The following is an 18,735-nucleotide window of genomic DNA, read 5'->3' as shown; positions in this document are numbered from 1 at the left end:
ACGAGACTGGACTCTGAAGTCAGGGCCCACACCCAGACCCTGTGGGTTGGGAGACAAAGGACTAAAAGGCTGCTAGAGGCTGGAGGAGGAGGGGGGCTTCTGTGGGAGGCGCAGAGCTGGTTTGGACACTCTGCCTCTCCAACATGATTTCTCACTAGCCCACAGCCTCCAACCACTGGCTGTCTCTTGGCCACCAATGAACATGTGGTGGTTAATTTTAATGTGTCAACTTGACTGGGTAAGGGATGCCCAGATAGTTGATAAAACAATATTTCTGGGTGTGTCTGTGAGGGTGTTTCCAGAAGAGATTCGCTTTTTGGTGGGGGGATGGAATTTCGCTCGTCACCCAGGCTGGAGTGCAACGGTGTAATAACTCACTGCAACCTCTGCCTCCCGGGTTCAAGTGATTGTCCTGCCTCAGCCTCCCGAGTAGCTGGGATTACAGGCGCATGTCACCACGCCCAGCAAATTTTTGTATTTTTAGTAGAGACAGGGTTTCACCATGTTGGCCAGGCTGATCTCAAACTCCGGACCTCAGGTGATCCACCAGCCTCAGCCTCCCAAAGTGCTGGGATTACAGGTGTGAGCCACCATGCCCGTCCAGGATTAGCATTTGAATCAGTAGTCTGAATATAGAAGATCTGCCCTCACCAACATGGTTGGACACCATCCAATCTGTTTAGGGCCTTCTCACATAGAACAAAAAGGTGGAGGAAGGGCAAATTCTCTCTGTTCTTGAGCTGCGACACCCATCTTCTCCTGCCCTGAAGCTTAGAGCTCCTGGTTCTCAGGCCTCAGACTCAGACTGAGTTACACCAGTGGCTTTCCTGTTCTAGAGCCTGGAGACAACATACTCTTCAGCCTCCATAATCACATGAGGCAATTCCCCTAGGAAGTCTCCTCTTATCTCTCTATATATCCCCTTGGTTCTGTTTCTCTGGAGAACTCTAATACAGTCCCCTTCCAGGAATGCCAGCTCCCCCAGCTTCCTAGGCACCACCCCTGCACAGCCCATTCCACTCCTGTCTGCTGCTCCAAGCATGTACTTATCCAACGTCTGGCTCAAGCCACACCGCATCTGGACAGCCTCCCCTGACATTGGACAATGAGCTCGCCGTCCTGTAAACCCACTGCTCACATATTCATTTTACACTTGCATGTGTCATTTATCTTTTTTTCTTTTGAGAGTCTATTCATCACCCAAGTACACTGTTCATGACAGAAACTCTTTTACGTCTCTAACAATCATCATGCAGCTCAGTGACAACATGTTCAAGCCATGTTTACTGCTGCTGACGTCTGCCAAATGAGGTCAGATGAAGGCTCAACAGAGGATGCCTTGTATCAGCTCAGCAGCTGGGCTCTTCTGTGGCCGTGCACTGGGGTAAAGACATGGAGAAGGAATATGGACCTTGCATAATTGAAGGAGCAAGGCTGCCTTTCCTTCTCTGGCCTGCTGACATCTCAGGCTCAAACACATGACCTCTTGCCTCAAGCCCCCCAGCTTTGAGAAGCCCTCTCTTTGCAGCAGGGAAGACACCAGTGGAGGGCCTAGAAACAGGATTTGCTGACGCACTTCTGAACACAAGGTCAATCAGATGGATCCTGACCTATATTCCAAATGCAAGGAGAACTGGTCACTGCCATGTACTGCTTTTACTTTTCTCTTGAAAAGGCAGTGCCACATCATTGCATAGAGAGGTCATAGAGAGATTCATTAAAGACCTTGAAAAAAAACATGTCCTATGTTGACACAAGGGCTGGGCGCTCATGCAGCAACAGTCAAGAAGGCCCACGGGTGCTCAAAGAACAGAGCAGAGGGGAAGAAGAGCAACAAGCTGAGCTGCCCATGGCCGACCATTGAGCTGGATGCTGGCCACGCAGAGAGGTTTGCAACAGAGTTTCTGTCTGGGTTTAAATTCTCAAACATCCATGTCTGAAAGAATCACCCAGAGAGCTTGTGAAAATGCATCTTCTTAGTGTTGTCCTCACAATAAACTGAAACAGAAGGTGGACCAAGAAATAGATATTTTTAACAAGTCCCCAGGTAATTCTGATACAAAAGGCCCATTAGCCACACATTGAGAAACATAAGTTTAGAATGCTATGCTTTATCCGACGTTTACTTACCCCCAAAAACTGAGAGTACCACTGATAAAAAAGAAAGTAGAGCTTCTCATAAATGGATGCAGTGGACTCTGTGACTCCCATCCACTCACCACAGCTAGGATACAAATGTTCCTCTAAGTACCCAAATATACTTTCAGTATCTGGTAGAGCTTGTGTGCAAATATGACCCCAATGAGCTATCCCTCCGGGTATCCACACTGAATCTGGGCTGGCCCTGTGGCTGGCAAAACCAATAGAATGCAGTGGAAGATCCACAAAGCAGGCCTCAGGCCAAAGACTTAAGAAGGCCTAGCAACTTCTATTTTCACAGTTTTGGGAGCCTTATACCACCATGTATAAAGTCCAACAACCCTGATGGAAAAACATGTAGAGAGGCCGCATGGGTGGGCCCTGAGACCACATAGAGGGAGAGAGAGACAGACAGACAGAGAGAGAGACAGACAGACAGACAGACAGACACCCAGCCATCTCAGTGTCCCAGCTGAGCCCAGCCTTCTAGCTGCCCCTGCTAAGGTACCAGGCATGTAAGTGCACCATCTTGGAAGTTCCAGCTTAGTCAAGCTCCCTACTGACTGGAGCCCTCCGCAGATATCACATCAATTAGAAATCATCCAGCTAAGCCCCAACAACCCCAGTCAACCCACAAAAGAACTAATTTCCGTAATACTAGTTCTTATTCTATACCATGACTTAAATCAAATATTATTGCTGCATCACAAACCACCCTGAAACTTAGTGGCTTAAAACATCAAGTGCTGTATTAGCTCTCACAATTTGGAGAACATGGTAGATAAAAGGACTAACTTATGTAAAGCATATTACAAAGTGCTTTTATATTCAGTAGCTCATTTTATCCTGACAACATGCTGTGGGTTAGGAAAGGCAGATTCATGTTATTCCCATCCAGCAGTGTTTTTAAATGACTTGTTTGAGATGGCTAGATTAGTTAGTGGCAGAGCTGATCATGTGATGTCAAATACAGGGCTATTTCTTTGCAGGCGTAGCCAGTTGCCCTGAGGGTTCAGCAGAGGATAAGGTGAGCTGGGACAAGGGTCTGACAGGAGCTAAAGAGAAGGTGATAGCACAGATGACCAGATGCAAAGGCTCTCTCTGATGGCCAGCCTTCAGAGAGGCTGATGGGGTAGGAGTCAGGTAGACAGATGAGGAGTGACACTGAGGCGACTCAGCATAAGAAGATTTGAGGACATGGTGGCAAATGGTTGGAAAAAGCCATCCCTGATCTGATGGGTGGGCTAGATGTGAAAGAGCAGAGACTTGCATGGTGGGTCAGTTCTGTCTGCCCAGGAGCTCGGCAAGCCTGTGAGCAGCCTGGCCAAGGCTTCACACCGGGCTCCCCACCCAACTACAGCTTGTGTCCTCGTCATGCAGGGTCTGCTCCGTGGTGCCATGCTCCCTAGCTCTGTCTGTTATAGGAAGTGGGTTATGGGAAGTATCTTCAAGACAACTCTTCTAACAACTCAACCGTGGGCCCCTCCAGGGGAAGAATGAAGAATCCTGCTATAGGGTGTAAAATGTCAGGCAGTGGGTAAACAGCTACCCCACCCATTGCATGCCCTTCCTGGCCCTTGTCCCACTCCTCCTCTCCAGCCCTGGATTTCCTTCCTGCAGCTGGAACACATGTCCTGAAGACCCTAGCAGACCAGGCCCTCTATGCATCCTTATAAGGCAGTTCAGGCTCTAGCCCAAAACCTAGATGAGGCCACAGGTTCCTTCAAGGTGCCTGTGCATTAGGAAGAGGGGTAGGAGTGAGTGCCTGAGAGCCGTAAGCACTCTACCGCCGGGAGTGCCCGAGAGTTGGCCCTACTGCCTGCAAACTCTTGGGAGCTTGTTGCTTCTGGGCGTGTGTGCCTGTGTGTTTGTGTATGTGTGTGGCCTATGTGTGTATATCCACATCTCATGTAGAGAAGCCTAATCCATGCATAGTGCATGTGGAATTGGCCATGAATTTTACAGCCAGGAAACTTCCCAAAGGCAGAGTTGTGAGTCGCAAAAGAAAAATGTGGGGAGAAATCTATTTCTTTTGAAAAAAAAAAATCCTCCCTCCCCCATTGCAAGGGTTGCAGTGAGTTAGTAAACAGCCTCTCTATACTTACTACAGAGACAAGTATTCAGAATCGGAGGAAACTCCTTTGATGAAGGCACAAATGGGAAGAGAAAGGAAGACATTGTGGAGACAGGTTGACAACACCACGGTGAGACACAATGAACACAACAGTCGGGGTACATCTGCTTGGGGCTCTGGCCTCAAGTAGACGGGTTTCTTCTGGCAACACTGGGCCTGCATATGAGGCAATAGTTTGCTTGTGGAGGGAGCTCAGGGTTGGGGGATTCTATCAGAATCCACATGTGTGGCCGTTCTACCCCAGAGGGAGAAGATTCCAATAGGCCACCAGATTGCTGCTCTCTGGGTAGCAGGACGGCTCTGTCTGGTGGGGGTCTCTGGGGACCTGGGATGGAGTGTGCATGCCCTGGAGTGATTCCAGGAGCTCAGTAAAGATACTTTTATGATTTAGGTGGCCAGGAACTATAATTCTTATCCACTTTATGTATACTATTAACCATAACCATAATTGCATCTTAAATTATTTAAGTCCTGCTTTTACTCTTTCAAAGTATGTTTTCACCTACACTTCCCTTATACATGTATAAAAAGGGACTATATTAGTAGCCCCATCTGACAGTCAACAAAACTGAGGCTCAGAGATGCTGATTTGCTAAAATTGGCAGTTATTACTAGTTAGCAGTTCAGTTGGGCCTCGAACTCCGTTCTTTAAGCTAGTAGCTCTCTATTGAAGCTGTTTTCAACCTGGAACACACTTTAGATTTCCCCTGGAGAGATGTGAAAACTCCAGGCTGTACTCCTAAACCCACCTGACTCCAGACTTTTCTGAGTTTTCCTTAACTCAGAAAAGCTGGGGATGGGATCCAAGAATCAAGATGGTTAAAGCTCCGCAGGTGATTCCAATGTGCGGTTAAGGTTGAGTATGACATCATTACCCTCACCTGGGAAATTCAGCATCTCAGGCCACATCCCAGACTTACTAAGTAGAATCTTCATTTTCACAAGATCCCCAGGTGGTACCTATACACGTTAAGGTCTGAGAAAGGGGCTAGTGCATCTGGAAAGGACTAACAGCCCCGGCCATGTCTGAGTTGGGGCAAGGAGCCGGGGGCCAGCCAGTAACTTATTCTTCATTGCTTATACTGGGTTTAAGCTGCAAGGTGTAGTGTTATAGCTTGTGAGTGAAACAACATGAAACTTGATAATCCCTATTTCTGATTTCCTAGAAATAGCAGAGGGGAAAGATTTTCAGATTAGGGGCAACACGAGTGGAAGGCAGGGCACCTTCCCAGCCTGCAGATGCACCCCTCTCCCTCCCTCCCAGCCTGCTCAGCTGGACTCACCCTCTAAAGACTTGGAAGGAGAGACTAAAGGGCTCTTTGTCTCTGCCTCCTTCACTGGGCTCTGCACTGGAGAAGCAGGTGCAGACTTTGCAGGTGAGCCAGGCTCTTCTGGGGCAGTTTCTTTCTCTCCTGAAAAAACAGAAAAACACCTCAGGATAGAGGTCAAGTAGAGAAGAGATGGGCAGGGAAATAAAGCCTTCTAAAAATTACTTTTTTCTATTTGGTCATCAATCCTCCTGGCTGATAATGAGCCTTCTAGCTGAAGTTAGCTCCTCCCCCTGACCTTTTTAGATTTCTGCTACTTCCTTGGGAAGGCCAATGGGAGAGGGTGGAGTCATGTTTCCTTCATCAAAACACACCTACCAATATGTTACTCCAGATGTGGAGGGCAACACTGAAGAACTCGCACACGGCCGGACCAGAGCCTGGCTCTCATTCCTGTCCTGTCTCTGAAGAGAACCAGCCAGGAGCTTTGTGTCGTAAGCACAGAGCACATCAACGGGTAAGAGGTGGACCCACAACCACCAACTCCCCTTATTTTATTTTTTGCTGACTCCCCTTAAAAACACCCATGATTTCTTTGCATGTAACTATTGTTTAATTCATCAAATTTACATTTTCTGTCCAAACAATCCCTAGGGATAAAAAGTGCCATGTTCCTCTATTTGCTTTTCAATTGGCACATTAGAGCCCCAAGCAAGCCAGCAAGGGTTTTTTGGTTTTTGCTGTTGTTGTTTGAGATGAAGTCTCCCTCTGTCACCCAGGCTGGAGTGCAGTGGTGTGATCTCAGCTCACTGTAACCTCCGCCTTCTGGGTTCAAGCAATTCTCCTGCCACAGCCTCCTGAGTATCTGAGATTACAGGCGTGTACCACCATGCCTGGCTAATTTTTGTATTTTTAGTAGAGATGGGGTTTCACCATGTTGGCCAGACTGGTCTCGAACTCCTGACCTCAGGTGATCCACCAGCCTTGGCCTCCCAACGTGCTGGGATTACAGGCCATTCCCGGCCAGCAAGGGATTTTTAAGTGCCTGCTTTGTGTCCAGGAAGGTGGCTGACTTGGGGTGAGGAATGGAGATGGTGGCAGAAGACCCTGCCCTGAGGGAGTGTCAGTCTAGCCCAGTGGACACAACCAAAAGCTGAATTATGCGTCTCAGACCCCAAGTGGTCAGGAAGCAAAGAGAAGGGACAGCTCAATTTGGGTGGAGTAGAGAGGGTGACAGGGAGGCCCTTCCTAGCTGGAGAGGGGTTTGAGAGGAAGCCGGAAGTGTCGATAACTGATCAGGCTAGCCAAGAAGGGGAACCATGCCAGGAAGAGACAAAGGTAGGAACAAGGGCATACAAGCTACTGTGAGTGAATATTTGGGAGTCAACACAGAGAGATGGGCTTCACTCAAGAATCTGAAATAAAGGAGCGAGAAAAAGACACAAAGGTGTCAGCTGGTGGAGGGTTTTGATTGCCAGGCTAAAAGGCTTATACTAGACCTGGTGGGAAATAATAATGATGACTACGATCATTATTATAGCTAAAATTGATCTGGTGTTTACTGGCCTAAGCCATATTTGTAGGCACTTCTCTAAGCACATTACAAGTATTAACTCCTTTATGCCCGGTAAGAGGGTCAAGTGAGGTCATGAAGGCACCAAGTAACTGTCAGGAACAGAGCAATGAAGGGCATTTTTGTGATTAATGGAACTACGGTAGAAATATTCTTTGATGATGGGGCAGGAAGGTCCTCTCTTGGTAGTCCTGAGCTCTCCCCTCCACCCTGGGGGACTTGGAAGCAAGGGTGCCTCAGGGTCATTTACCATCAAGTTCTAGTTTCTTCCTCTCCACCTCTTTCTTGTACTCCTCCAACTCCTGGTCAGTGAGTTGGCTGAAGGGGTTGGGCACCGTCTCCTCTGAATCGTCTTTGGTATCCTCGTCTCCCTTGGACATCAGCTGGCTCTCTGTAGACTGAAAGTTAACCACAGAGGGTGTGTCGCTCTCTGAACGCCGCAGTTGGGGTGCAGGCCCCAGCTTCCTTTTAGATTCATGTGGCTGCAAGCGGTCTTGCTAGGGACAGCGTGGCATGCAGCTCCTTGGAAACAGCTCAGGGCCTTGGGGTAGGGATTGTTCATTCCTCCCCATTGCTACCTTACCCCTAGATTTTGCAACTGGCTGGATGAATATAGGGGGTCCACAGTCTGCCCCTGAAATAAAATCAAAGGATGCTCCCGAGCAGAAGGAAGACACACCTTTATTGCAATCCCTTCTATGGACACTTCCAAGCCATCACTATGCAAATACAGTTGGTGGCCCAAAGCCAGTCAGCCAAAGCCCAGCAAGCATAGCATTGGCTCAAGCAAGCTTCATGCCAGCCATTCCCCACCACTGCCCTCCCCGCCCCCACAGCAGTGCAAGCCACAACACACAGCATTAAGTTATATGCACAACACACAGCAGCTTCAGTGCTCTCAGTCCAAACTGTTAGTCCTGTTTCACACACAGTTGTAAGTGACAAAGGGGCCAAGGTTCCTGAGTCTCAGATCTTCAACCTGCCTGTACTGCAGGTCCCTGCAGGGATACTGGCAAAATCACTGGGTTTTGCCACCTCTGTGGAGCCCGTGGTTCTGGGGAGCTGACCAGCCGGCCCTTACATAAGCTTCAGGAATTCTTTGACCCCTCTAGCCCAAGATAGGAACTAAAATTCAGACTCCACAGCCTTTTTTCCTAATTCAGCATCCTCATCTTGGCCTTTGAGGATGCAGTGCTCTGAAGCTGAGGAGCAAAGAGAGTGAACCAAAGGGAGGTGAGCCTGGAGGCTGCCAGTCCTCCCTGCCCTGGCCCGCCAGGTCTTCTGCCCCCGGGCCCCTTCCAAAAGGGAGGCCACAGTAGGCCTAATGTAGGGAATCATGGAGTCAACCGAGAATCCAAGACCAAAAACCCAAGAAGAGGGACTCCGAGAAGAGCACTTGGTATAAATGGCAGGGGAGATTTTTGTTTGTTTTTTTAACAGTGTTGCTCATTGTAATGAACTCTCACCTCCCGCCAGAACATGGCTATTTCTATACTTGACCCTGCGGGATATTCAGTGTTCCCCATCTTGGCTGAGTTGGGGTTGGGGGGAGGTAAGTGTGATGATACAACTTTCACACTTCTCCTGCCAATGGGCACCCACCCTGTGGGCTGCAGTCTTGACCTGAAATCATTGTATCATCACAATTTGCCCTGCAGAGAGGAACATTTCCTGTATTTCCCCAATTTTTACTGCTAAGGAAAATGTCATGCCCATTGCTACCTTGCAAGGAGCAGCAGTGATTTCAAACACATGCCAGAATTCTGAACTTCACCCCTTTTGCTAAGCACTAGACAAAACACTGTTCTATCTCAAGCACAAAAACAATTACAATACTTTCTAACTCAATGTGGGTTTGTGTGGGTAATATTGTCCCTTCCCATCCTGTAGGAGCATGGGTCCTGTCTATATACCCCTTCTCTATGGGTACATGATCATCTTTCCAGAGCTCTGGTTGGATGATGTCATACCAGGCTCAGAGGTCAGAGACTCTCAGGGCTGGGCACACCTGGGGCACCTGGGAGTCTCCAGCCCCAAGCCTATGAGTCCCCACTTCATGGGGTAGTAAGGGAGGACAGAGTGGAGTTCCATGGCAGGAGGTACGGAAGCCGGCCGCATCACTCCTGCAGGCAGGCTGGGCTGCTGTTCTCCCGCCCAGTGCCCACAGGGGCCATCAGACATTGTCCTCCCTGGTCCTCACAGCACCCCTGTGAGGTTGGCCTCCATTTTGCAGCAAGAGCACCGGCACCCAAGATCACAGGGAAAGGTGGGTATGAGGACTCAGGGGTCCTGCAACCCAGCCCCAGGCACAGAAGACCCCGAAGGCAAACACGTTTCCCCGCCAGTCAGGGGCAGCCTCTGCTCTACCGGGCTTCGGCTCTTCTCGGCAATGACGCTCGCCAGGAGCTGGGACTGAGGCCCCGCTGACTTCACATCTTGTCGGTTTTGTTCTCGAATCTGTGTGGAAAGGGGAGAGGGAGAGTGAGCTGGCTGTTCAGGGTCAGCATGGAGTTTGGGAGGGGGCATACGGGTGTGCCTGGGGTCGAGAAAGGTCCTCTAGCGGTGTGGGAGCCTGTCTCCTATCCTAATGCAATCCTTGTACTCTAATGGGGGGCCTCCAAGTCTGTTCCAGGGTGAATTAGCAATTTATGTAAAGCACCAGATTTTCATGAAACCAGAAGGAGCTGTAAACTATGAAAAGTAAAATGAGGCATAGTTGATTCTAAGAAGGCCCTGAGGAATTTGTTTTAAATACAGATTCTAGGCACCCCCCACAATTGAATCTGAATATCTGGGGAGAGGGGAGAGGGAGGGAAGGTGGTAGAGGAGGGTGACCCAGGAATCTCAACTTTCAACAAGTGCTGTAGGGTATCTGGGTCCACATACTGCAACACTATCCTGTGAGCGATCTGATCTGTTAGAGGTGCCTGCTACAACTGCACTTTTAAAGTAACATTAAAAATACACGCAAGTGAACTGTCAGGCAAAAGTCCGGAAACAAACACAGCAATCTTGAAATATTGCCAATAAGCCAAAAGGAAAATGGTATAAAATTTATTAAAACTCATTTTGTGGGCAGGACTTTCAGAGACAGCTGATGTGTAAACCAAGCTGTGCTCTAGGTAAAGGGTTACGGGACCACATGAGTACAGCGCTTAGCACAGCACCTGGGCCATGGTCAGTCAATGGTAGTTTCTCTCTCCTGTGAGGCATGTGAGATGTCAGCGAGTCAGGCACATCCTGGGAACTCAGCTCCTGTTTGTGGGACCTGAGACCCCCCAATGTGGGAGAAGAGAGAGTGGGATAAACAGACCCCACTTACCTTGTTCCTCATCTCCAGTACTTCCTGGGGGTCAGTATAGAGAGGCACAAATTGGTTTGGGTTTTCGATGCGAATTGGCATGCCACTGCTGGATTTCTCCACCTCGTCAGCCTTCATCCACTGCACAAACACAAGGCCATGGGGCTGAGGTGAGGGAACAGGCCCATGAGTCCTCCCCAGTGGTCCACCCATGAGATCTGGGCCCAACTGCCTGCATGGAAGGTCAGCAAGCCTACTCATAGACACTCTCTCTTCTTAGGCCTCTTTGATGTCTGTCTCCAGGAGCAGAGAATGGCAACAGATGACCCAGTTACCAATGAAGGCCCTCAGGCCAAAGGTCGGCTATAAAGAACATCCAAGAGTTGGGGTCAGAACCTTGGGAACCAGCTTTGACACACAGGCAACCACTTGGGCTTCAGTATTAGGTAACTTGATTTGAGTTTGGAGAGCTTCATATTGTTTTATGAAGAGCTATTCTATTTGGCTGTTGGCTACTTTTATGTTAATGAAAAACTGAGAGCCTGTGGGTGGGGACAGGGAGAGAAAATATAACTTCATAGAAGTGGCTGTACAGCCCACCTCCTGGGCTTGCATCAGATCTGAAGTCCCAATGTTAAATGCTCCTCCCTTGAATTTCCCAGGAGCCCCCTGTGGATGTGGGAGAAAGAAGCACAAACCAACTTGTTCTGGGTCATGTGCCTGGTCCAACTGCCCTCTGGAGAAATCTGCTCCTTAGACCCAAAAACTCAGGCAGAGGTGCAAGGAAGAAGTGGTCAGGGGCTCAGTAGGCCTGAGCAGCTGCTCCCAGAGGCCTAATAGGAAGCCCAAAGAGGATGCTACTAACCTGGGGCAGGAGAGGTTTGTTCTGTTCCCATTTTAAAAATGCCTCACCCTGCAAATGCAGCCTGCCCCTCTCTGCCCGGGTCTGTCCTGGGCTCCCCCTTACCGTGGTCTTGGGTCGGGGGCTGCCCATGCTCCTCTGGACCTCATCGGCCACATTGACCCGCAGGTAGGTGTTGGGCGTATTGAGCCAGCGGGTCTTCTCCTTCTGCTGCTTCTGGGCATGCTGTCGCAGGGCGGGCACCGGGGCACCGTCCTCCTCAAACACGAAGGCTGTGACCGTGGCTGGAATCTCCACCTCACTTTTGTGTTTGGTTTTCTCTTGAACAAAGGGGTGGCGATACGTGTAACCTGTTCTGTAGCCCTATAAAGGACAAAAATAGAACCACTTATGGGGTGAGAAAAAAGGCCTGTACCTGCACATACATGCACACACACCTTTCCTTCCGTCTACTTAAAGGACTCTTCATGTAAACCCAAATCTCCATTAAACAATCTAGGCTTTCCACTCTTCTGGTATATTTCAGAACTGTTCCCTCCTCCTGGTCCCCCATCCCCTCTCTTTCTCTACCCCAACAAGTCCTCTGATCAGGGCTGAGAAAATCCCTAGACCTTTGTGGACCAGACAGACAGAGCTCCTCATCCAAATGGAGCCACAGATTTCCTCTGGTCCAGTGGCTCCCAGCCCTGGCTGTACACTAGAATCACCGGGGGAGCTTCACACAAACACTGATGCCTGGGCCCTGATGCAGAGTTGCCCATTTAATCAGATCACAGTGTGGCCTGGGCTACAGGATCTTTAAAAGCTTCCCAGCTGATTTAACAGTCACCCCTCCCTTCCTTGACTGTGAAACTTCTTAACAATTTCCTTCTAGGAACCCTGAAATCAGACTCAAGAACATTCCTGTCTCCTAAGCAAGGCCACATCCCCTCAAAGCTGGAGCTGACTGCTTCTTGGAGAGAACAAACATTCTGGAATCTTGGCAGCTGTTGGAGCAATATTCAGCTCTGTTTGTCTTCTTTTATTTTTAAATTAAAATGACATTAAGGTATTTTTCTGATTATAAAAGAAATACAGATCCATGTAGAAAAATTAAGCAAAATTAAAAAAAATAAGGAAAAAACGGAATTTTATGCAAACTCTCACCCCAGAGACAATCACTAAAAACCTTTCCAGTCATATCTCTATGCATATACATGTTTGTCCATATATGTTTGATACTAGTAAAATGGATATTTCCAATTACATATCATGGCTACTTAACTATTTTCCTTTGTAAACTGTTTATGTTCTCAGCCCATTTTTCTACTGATGTTTCTCTTTTTCACATTGATTTGTAAGCTCTTTGTAAATTAAGAATATTAATTTTTTCACTATCATAGATGGTGAAAATATTTCCCTCTATACTTTGTCTTTTACCTTGTTTATGGTGGGGGAGTGGCTTATAGAAATGCAAGTTTTGAATTGTTTAATATCATTTCTATTAATATTTGTCAAGATTGCAGCCTTTTGTGCCGTGCTTGATAAGTCTTCCCTAACACAAGGGCATCAAAAACATAAATCTATGTTTTTTAATACCCCTATGAGTTCACTTTTTATGTTTACCATTTTGACAAACCAGGAATTTATCTTGTTGAAATAAATGAAGTAGCATCTGCCTTAGTTTTCCTTCCCAGATGGCAAGTAGTCTATCTTTCCCGCACTGATTTATAAAGTGCCTGCTTTTCCTGTGTTAAATTCTCATATATTTTGGATCTATTTCTGGATTCTCTAAGCTGTTGCATTGTTTTGCACATCCATTCTGCTAGTGCCACGCCATTTAGTTGCCAAAGTTTTATCACACTTTGTCATGAGGTGGAATTAGTATTCCTAATTACTTTTCTTTTTATAACATTGCCCTAGCCATTCTGAATTTCACATGGAAGGATATTTTGTCAAGTCCTCATACCTTCCCCCATTTTTGAAAGAAATCCATTGAGTTTATTGATTAATTTTGGGGAAGTAACCACTTTACCCTATTGAAGCTTTCTAACCAAGAATAAATTATAGCTCTTCACTGACTTCAGGTTTTCTCTGATGTCTATTAATAAAGTTTTATGGTTTTAAAAACATGGATTATGCTTTTTAGTGTTTTATGATTGTGATCTATTTGCAAATAGGATTATTTTCTCCCATTATTATATTTTCAAAGTAGTTAAGATACAAAAACTACTGATTTTTGTATATATTTGCATAATTGTCTACCTTAAACTGAAATCACCTTTGCAAAATTATGACAGTACTCTATCTTGCTTCTAGCCTCACAAGCTGGCTGGCTTTGCTCATTCCTGGATGTGAGCCAAACTAACTTCAGGAGAAATTTAGTTTATAGTGTAAATGACGATAGCCCTTCCCAAAAACTAAACTATCCTTGTAAAACTGATGAAAGACCACCAAGTTAGGAAGAGGAAAGGGGCCTGAATTTTACTAAAATGTAGGCATAGTTAAATAATTACCAGCTATTATTCCAGAGGTCACACGATTTGCAACTTCCCCAATTACTCCTGTAAATAATATCACTATTATAGAACCTAAAATTGGCCTTTGGAGGTATCTTTTCAGGCTTTCACATTTCTGACAACTGGATGGCTCTGGGACTCAGTCAGTTCTGTGGCCCTACCCACAGGCAGACTCAGTGCACGAGGACCATATTCCACACTCCTATGATTGTATCCCCAACCAATCAGTATCACCCATACCTTAGCCCCCTACCCACCAAACTATCTTTGAATCTTCCTGGCACAGTGGCTCACACCTGTAATTTCAGCACCTTAGGAGGCTGAGACAGGTGAGTCACTTGAGCCCAAGTGTTTAAGACCAGGAATCTTTGAAAAACCCCCTTTGAAAAATCCCTAACCTCTGAGGCTTCAGTGAGATTGATTTGAGTCTGTCTCCTGCATGGCATGGCCAGCCTCGCATCAGTTAAACTCTCTCTTTACTGTAATGCCATGGTCTCTGTGAACTGAATTTGCTTGTGCAATGGGCAGGAAGAACCCGTCAGGTAGTTACAAAAGTATTCTCATTATTTTTAATATTTTTTCAGTAGTTTTTTTTTGGACTTTATAGGCATGTAACCATATTATTTGTAAATAATAGTTTCCTTTCCTTTATAATATTTATACCTCTTATGCTTCATTGCCTTGGATTGAATTCCAATATTATTCTAGAATAATATTAAATAATAGTGTTATGACCAAGAATAATTGTTTTGTTTAAAAGTTTAATAGGTACATGCCACCATGCCTGGCCATGTTTTGTATTTTTTGTAGAGATAGGGTCTTGCTATGTTGCCCAGGCTGGTCTTGAACTCCTGGGCTCAAGCGATCCACCTCTGTCTCAGCCTCCCAAGGTGCTGAGATTACAGGTGTGAGCCACCATACTGGACAGATCAAAAGTTTTTATCCTTTGATGCTTCAATATCATGAAATACATTTAAAAGATTTATAGATTGATATTATTAAGCCATCCCTGAATTCTAGGAATGAGCCACCAGTTATTGTATATTATTATTTTACTATTAGGCTTGATACTATTTGCTAGTTTTCATGTAGCATTTTTCATCAACGTTCAAAGAAAAATTGGTCTAAATATGTTACAATTATTATGGCTTAGTATTCTTTTTTCACTCCTCTCAGAAAGAGTTTAAATAACAGAATTATCTGTGTCTTAAAGGTTGGAAAGAATTCTTGTATGAAACCATCTAGTCGCGGTGCTTTCTTTAGGCATAGATTACTCAGCATACAAATGTTAATGGGAGTTGTATTTTCATTGTGGATTGTACCTTTCATTACTATAAAGTGGCCCTCATGGTCAGCCTGGTAACAAAGTAGAGATGATTTGGAGGAACTGAAGACAGGGAGAAATGTATTAATTATTACCATAACCTTGACATGATAAAGAAGGCCCAAGATTGTAGCAGTGAGGATGGGAAAAATGGATCAGATGGAATGTTATAAAGATAGATTTCATCTTTCACTCCTCTGAGCAATCTAAGAAGTTACAGCCTCTTATGCAATTAGCTCCTCATTGCATATGCTTTCCTCTTGTTCTTGAATTGTCACCTGTTTATGTCTCATATTATCAGCTAAATTGTTAGCCCTTAGAAGAAGAAAGAATGTCTTAAAAATTTTTTTGTATCCTTTGAAGAGCCAGCCCACTCCTAGACACATACTAGTTTAATTCCTTACATGACTGATTGGTTCATTTATTCATTACAATAGGATATTGTTACAAAGGTGCTGCCTAGGATTAAGGAAATTAGTAGTATTGTGTGTTTTCTGCATTAAAGTCATGAAATGGACAGAAAGACAGAACTAACTATATAAGAGGTATGAGCAAAGCCCCAGTATAAGATAGGCTCTGTGTCCCAGTTTTTACTGGAGTATGACCTTTTTTTTTTTTTTTGAGACAGAGTCTCACTCTGTCACCCAGACTAGAGTGCAGTGGCACAATGTCGGCTCACTGCAACCTCCGCCTCCCAGTTCAATTCTCCTGCCTCAGCCTCCTGAGTAGCTGGGACTACAGGTATGTGCCACCATGCCCAGCTAATTTTTTGTATTTTTTTTTTAGTAGAGACAGTGTTTCACTGCATTAGCCCGGACGGTCTCAATCTCCTGACCTCATGATCTGCCTGCCTCTGCCTCCCAAAGTGCTGGGATTAAAGGTGTGAGCCACTGCGCCCGGCCTGGACTAAGACTTTTCATAGAGGACACTGCAGATATGACAACATCCACAGCACTTAGTTGTGGGTGGCAAAGTCCACAGTTTACAAAAATTCAACTACTGTTAGAATAACCACACATTCTAAATCAAATTTCCCATCAAAGAGGCTTCAACAACCTAGTTGTGATGCTGGCGATTCTTGTGCCCACCTGATGTCTTGTACTTCCTGGTTCCAGGGGGCTAAGCCTCAATGGACTGGCCTGGAAGGGCGATGGCAGGAGACTCACCAGGTTGTCCAGCATCCTCATGAGGGCCTCAAACTCATGCTCCCCCAGCCGACTCTTCTGCATAGGCCCAAAGGTGCTCCCGGCCCACTGCACGGAGCCCACCTCGTGAGGCCGGTGCTTCTCCTGCTCCAGGAGGATGAGGTTCTCGACTCCCCCGGCACTGGACAGAGCCGACACCTGTAGCAAAGAGCAGAGAGCCCTCAGCCCATGTGCACATGGGTACCCTGCACTTATCTATGCTCCTGTATGTGATGAGGGAATGGGGAGTCACAGAGGAGAACTTAGAGGCCAAACTGAGAAAGAGCCACCCATACTTGATGGGCATGCCCCCATTTCCAAGAAAAGAGCTATTAGTTTATTTTCTGATGCCAGTTCTTAGAGATTATAAAGAAGGAAATAGCAAGCATTAAACCTTAAGAATCAAAACAGAGGACTGAAAGTTACCTGGGATACAGACTAACCTAGAATTGTGATTATATCTGGGGAGGGAGGGAAGATGAGACAGGAAAGGACTTCAAAGCGGATTTCAGTTCTTGTTTGTAATATTTTGTTTCTTCAAGATTTGAAGCCAGAGGTTATGAATATGTTTGATCTGATTGGTAGGTATGGGTGTCTATTATGTTAGTCTCTGCACTTTTCTGTATGTTTGAAATAGCTCCTATTTTTTTAATTTTTATTTTGAGACAGTGTTTCTGTTGCCCAGGCTGGAGGGCAGTGGCACAATCTCGGATCACTGCAGCCTTAACCTCCCAGGCTTCAGCTATCCTCCCACCTCAGCCTCCTGAGTAGCTGGGACTACAGATGTGCACTACCACATTCAGCAAATTTTTGTATTTTTTGTAGAGATGGGGGTCCTGCCATGTTGGCCAGGCTGGTCTCGAACCCCTGGGCTCAAGCAATCTACCTGCCTTGGCCTCCCAATGTGCTGGGATTACAGGCATGAACCACCATTGCTGACCTCTCCTATATTTTTTTAAAAGTCACTTGAAAGAAATAGGCTGGCTCCCAAGCCAATGAAATTTATTTGTAACCTCATGGGATGAATTCACAGGTCCAAAGGAAGAATACATTCTCCACAATGGGGTTAGTCAGTCAAGGAAGCCCAGAGAAAGGAGACAGATAAAATGCTTGTAGTGTACAGCCAAGCACTGTGCAGGGGTGAGAGTTCCCACACATGGACTTAGAGTGTCTGTCTCATTGTCAAGGCTCCATGGGGAGGGCAATGCAGGTGGTTGTAGGCAATGGACTCTGAGTATTAGGACAAGAGGTGTGTGTATACAGCAGGCAATTTTAGAATGATCCTAAAAAACACTCATTAATCTAACAAATCCCCTTATTTTTTTAATTCTGTGCTTATCTAATGGTACATTCTATTTACCCTCATGTATCTACCACTCAGATATAATTGGTTAGGGTTTGGCTTCCTGGATGACAAATCTAGCTACATAAAGAGACAATGGCTTATGAATATTCCAGGTGGTAAGCCAGGTGTTTTGCACTGCACATTATTATATTAGCATTCCGAATAAGATATGATATCCCATGTTAGCCTGTTTGTTATGGGAAACTGCTTTAATTATGCAAACTTTCAGTATTTTTGTGACAGTTATTTTTTACTGGAAATGAAAAAATCCAATTTAACCTGCTGACAAATGCAGGTCTATGAACCCAAGAGGATCAGGGACAGACCTTAGAGTGTGTTAAATTCATCATTTAACAAATGCCCATGTGATACTTCTCTGAGGTCAGCCAGGCAGCCCTCCCAGGTGACCCCCGTCACCCTGTGAAGAGAAGGAAGCAAGAATATTATCTACGCCCTTCTCATCCAAGCCATGTGTCTAGCAGAAGATAAACAGACTTCTCCCACTGCCCCTCACAGCCCTGGTGAGGCAGCGCTTCTCCAGGTAGTGTTTAAGGGCACAGACCTGGGCACCAGGCTGCCCAGGTTTGAATCCTGGCTCTGCCACTTACCAACTGTGTGACTTTTAGTAGCTATTTACCATCTGTGTACCTCAGTTTCCTCTAAAATGAAAATAGCAGAACCTACCTTGTGAGAAGTCTTTAAGGTAATAGATCTAAAGCACTTAGTGTATCACCTGGTACATATGGGGTGCCGTATAATGTTCTAATGAATGAATTTTGAGAAGCGCTATTCCCTGGGGACCCATACTTAATGGAGAAGAAGAGAGGGAGAGACTGCCCACAACCTTGCAAGAGCTGCCTCCTCCCACCTCCCTCTTCCTCCCCCAGTTTCCATGGTGATGGGTAGCAGATGGAGAAGAACTGCCTGAGCTTCTTCCCATCTGCCTGTCGGCAGAGCAGGGAGCTGCCTCTCTCAGCAGGGGATGACCCAGTTTCCTGGAACCCCAAATTGATGGGGAGCAGAGAGAACACCATCCCCAGGAGAAATAAATAGGCTCTCAGCCTTGAACTACTAACATGACCACAGCCACGTTCGCTTGTTTGCTAA

General features: G+C 46.2%; 1 protein-coding gene across 1 annotated transcript in view; it reads right to left on the bottom strand.

The window, feature by feature from the left end:
• Positions 1-18,735, bottom strand: part of ADD2 (adducin 2) — a 111,297-nt gene that overhangs the window by 10,650 nt on the left and 81,912 nt on the right. Inside the window, exons 10-15 of the mRNA XM_034953353.3 lie at positions 16,266-16,442; positions 11,383-11,640; positions 10,437-10,556; positions 9,482-9,571; positions 7,365-7,512; positions 5,557-5,685 (exon numbers count right to left, since the gene is read on the bottom strand). Coding sequence (XP_034809244.2) covers positions 5,557-5,685; positions 7,365-7,512; positions 9,482-9,571; positions 10,437-10,556; positions 11,383-11,640; positions 16,266-16,442 — 922 coding nt within the window. The remainder of the gene's footprint in view (positions 1-5,556; positions 5,686-7,364; positions 7,513-9,481; positions 9,572-10,436; positions 10,557-11,382; positions 11,641-16,265; positions 16,443-18,735) is intronic.

Source organism: Pan paniscus, chromosome 12 (assembly GCF_029289425.2).
Source record: "Pan paniscus chromosome 12, NHGRI_mPanPan1-v2.0_pri, whole genome shotgun sequence".
In the NCBI taxonomy this organism is placed as follows: Eukaryota; Metazoa; Chordata; class Mammalia; order Primates; family Hominidae; genus Pan; species Pan paniscus.
Note: the sequence above shows the minus strand (reverse complement) of the source record. Positions and strands in the feature narration are given on the sequence as shown.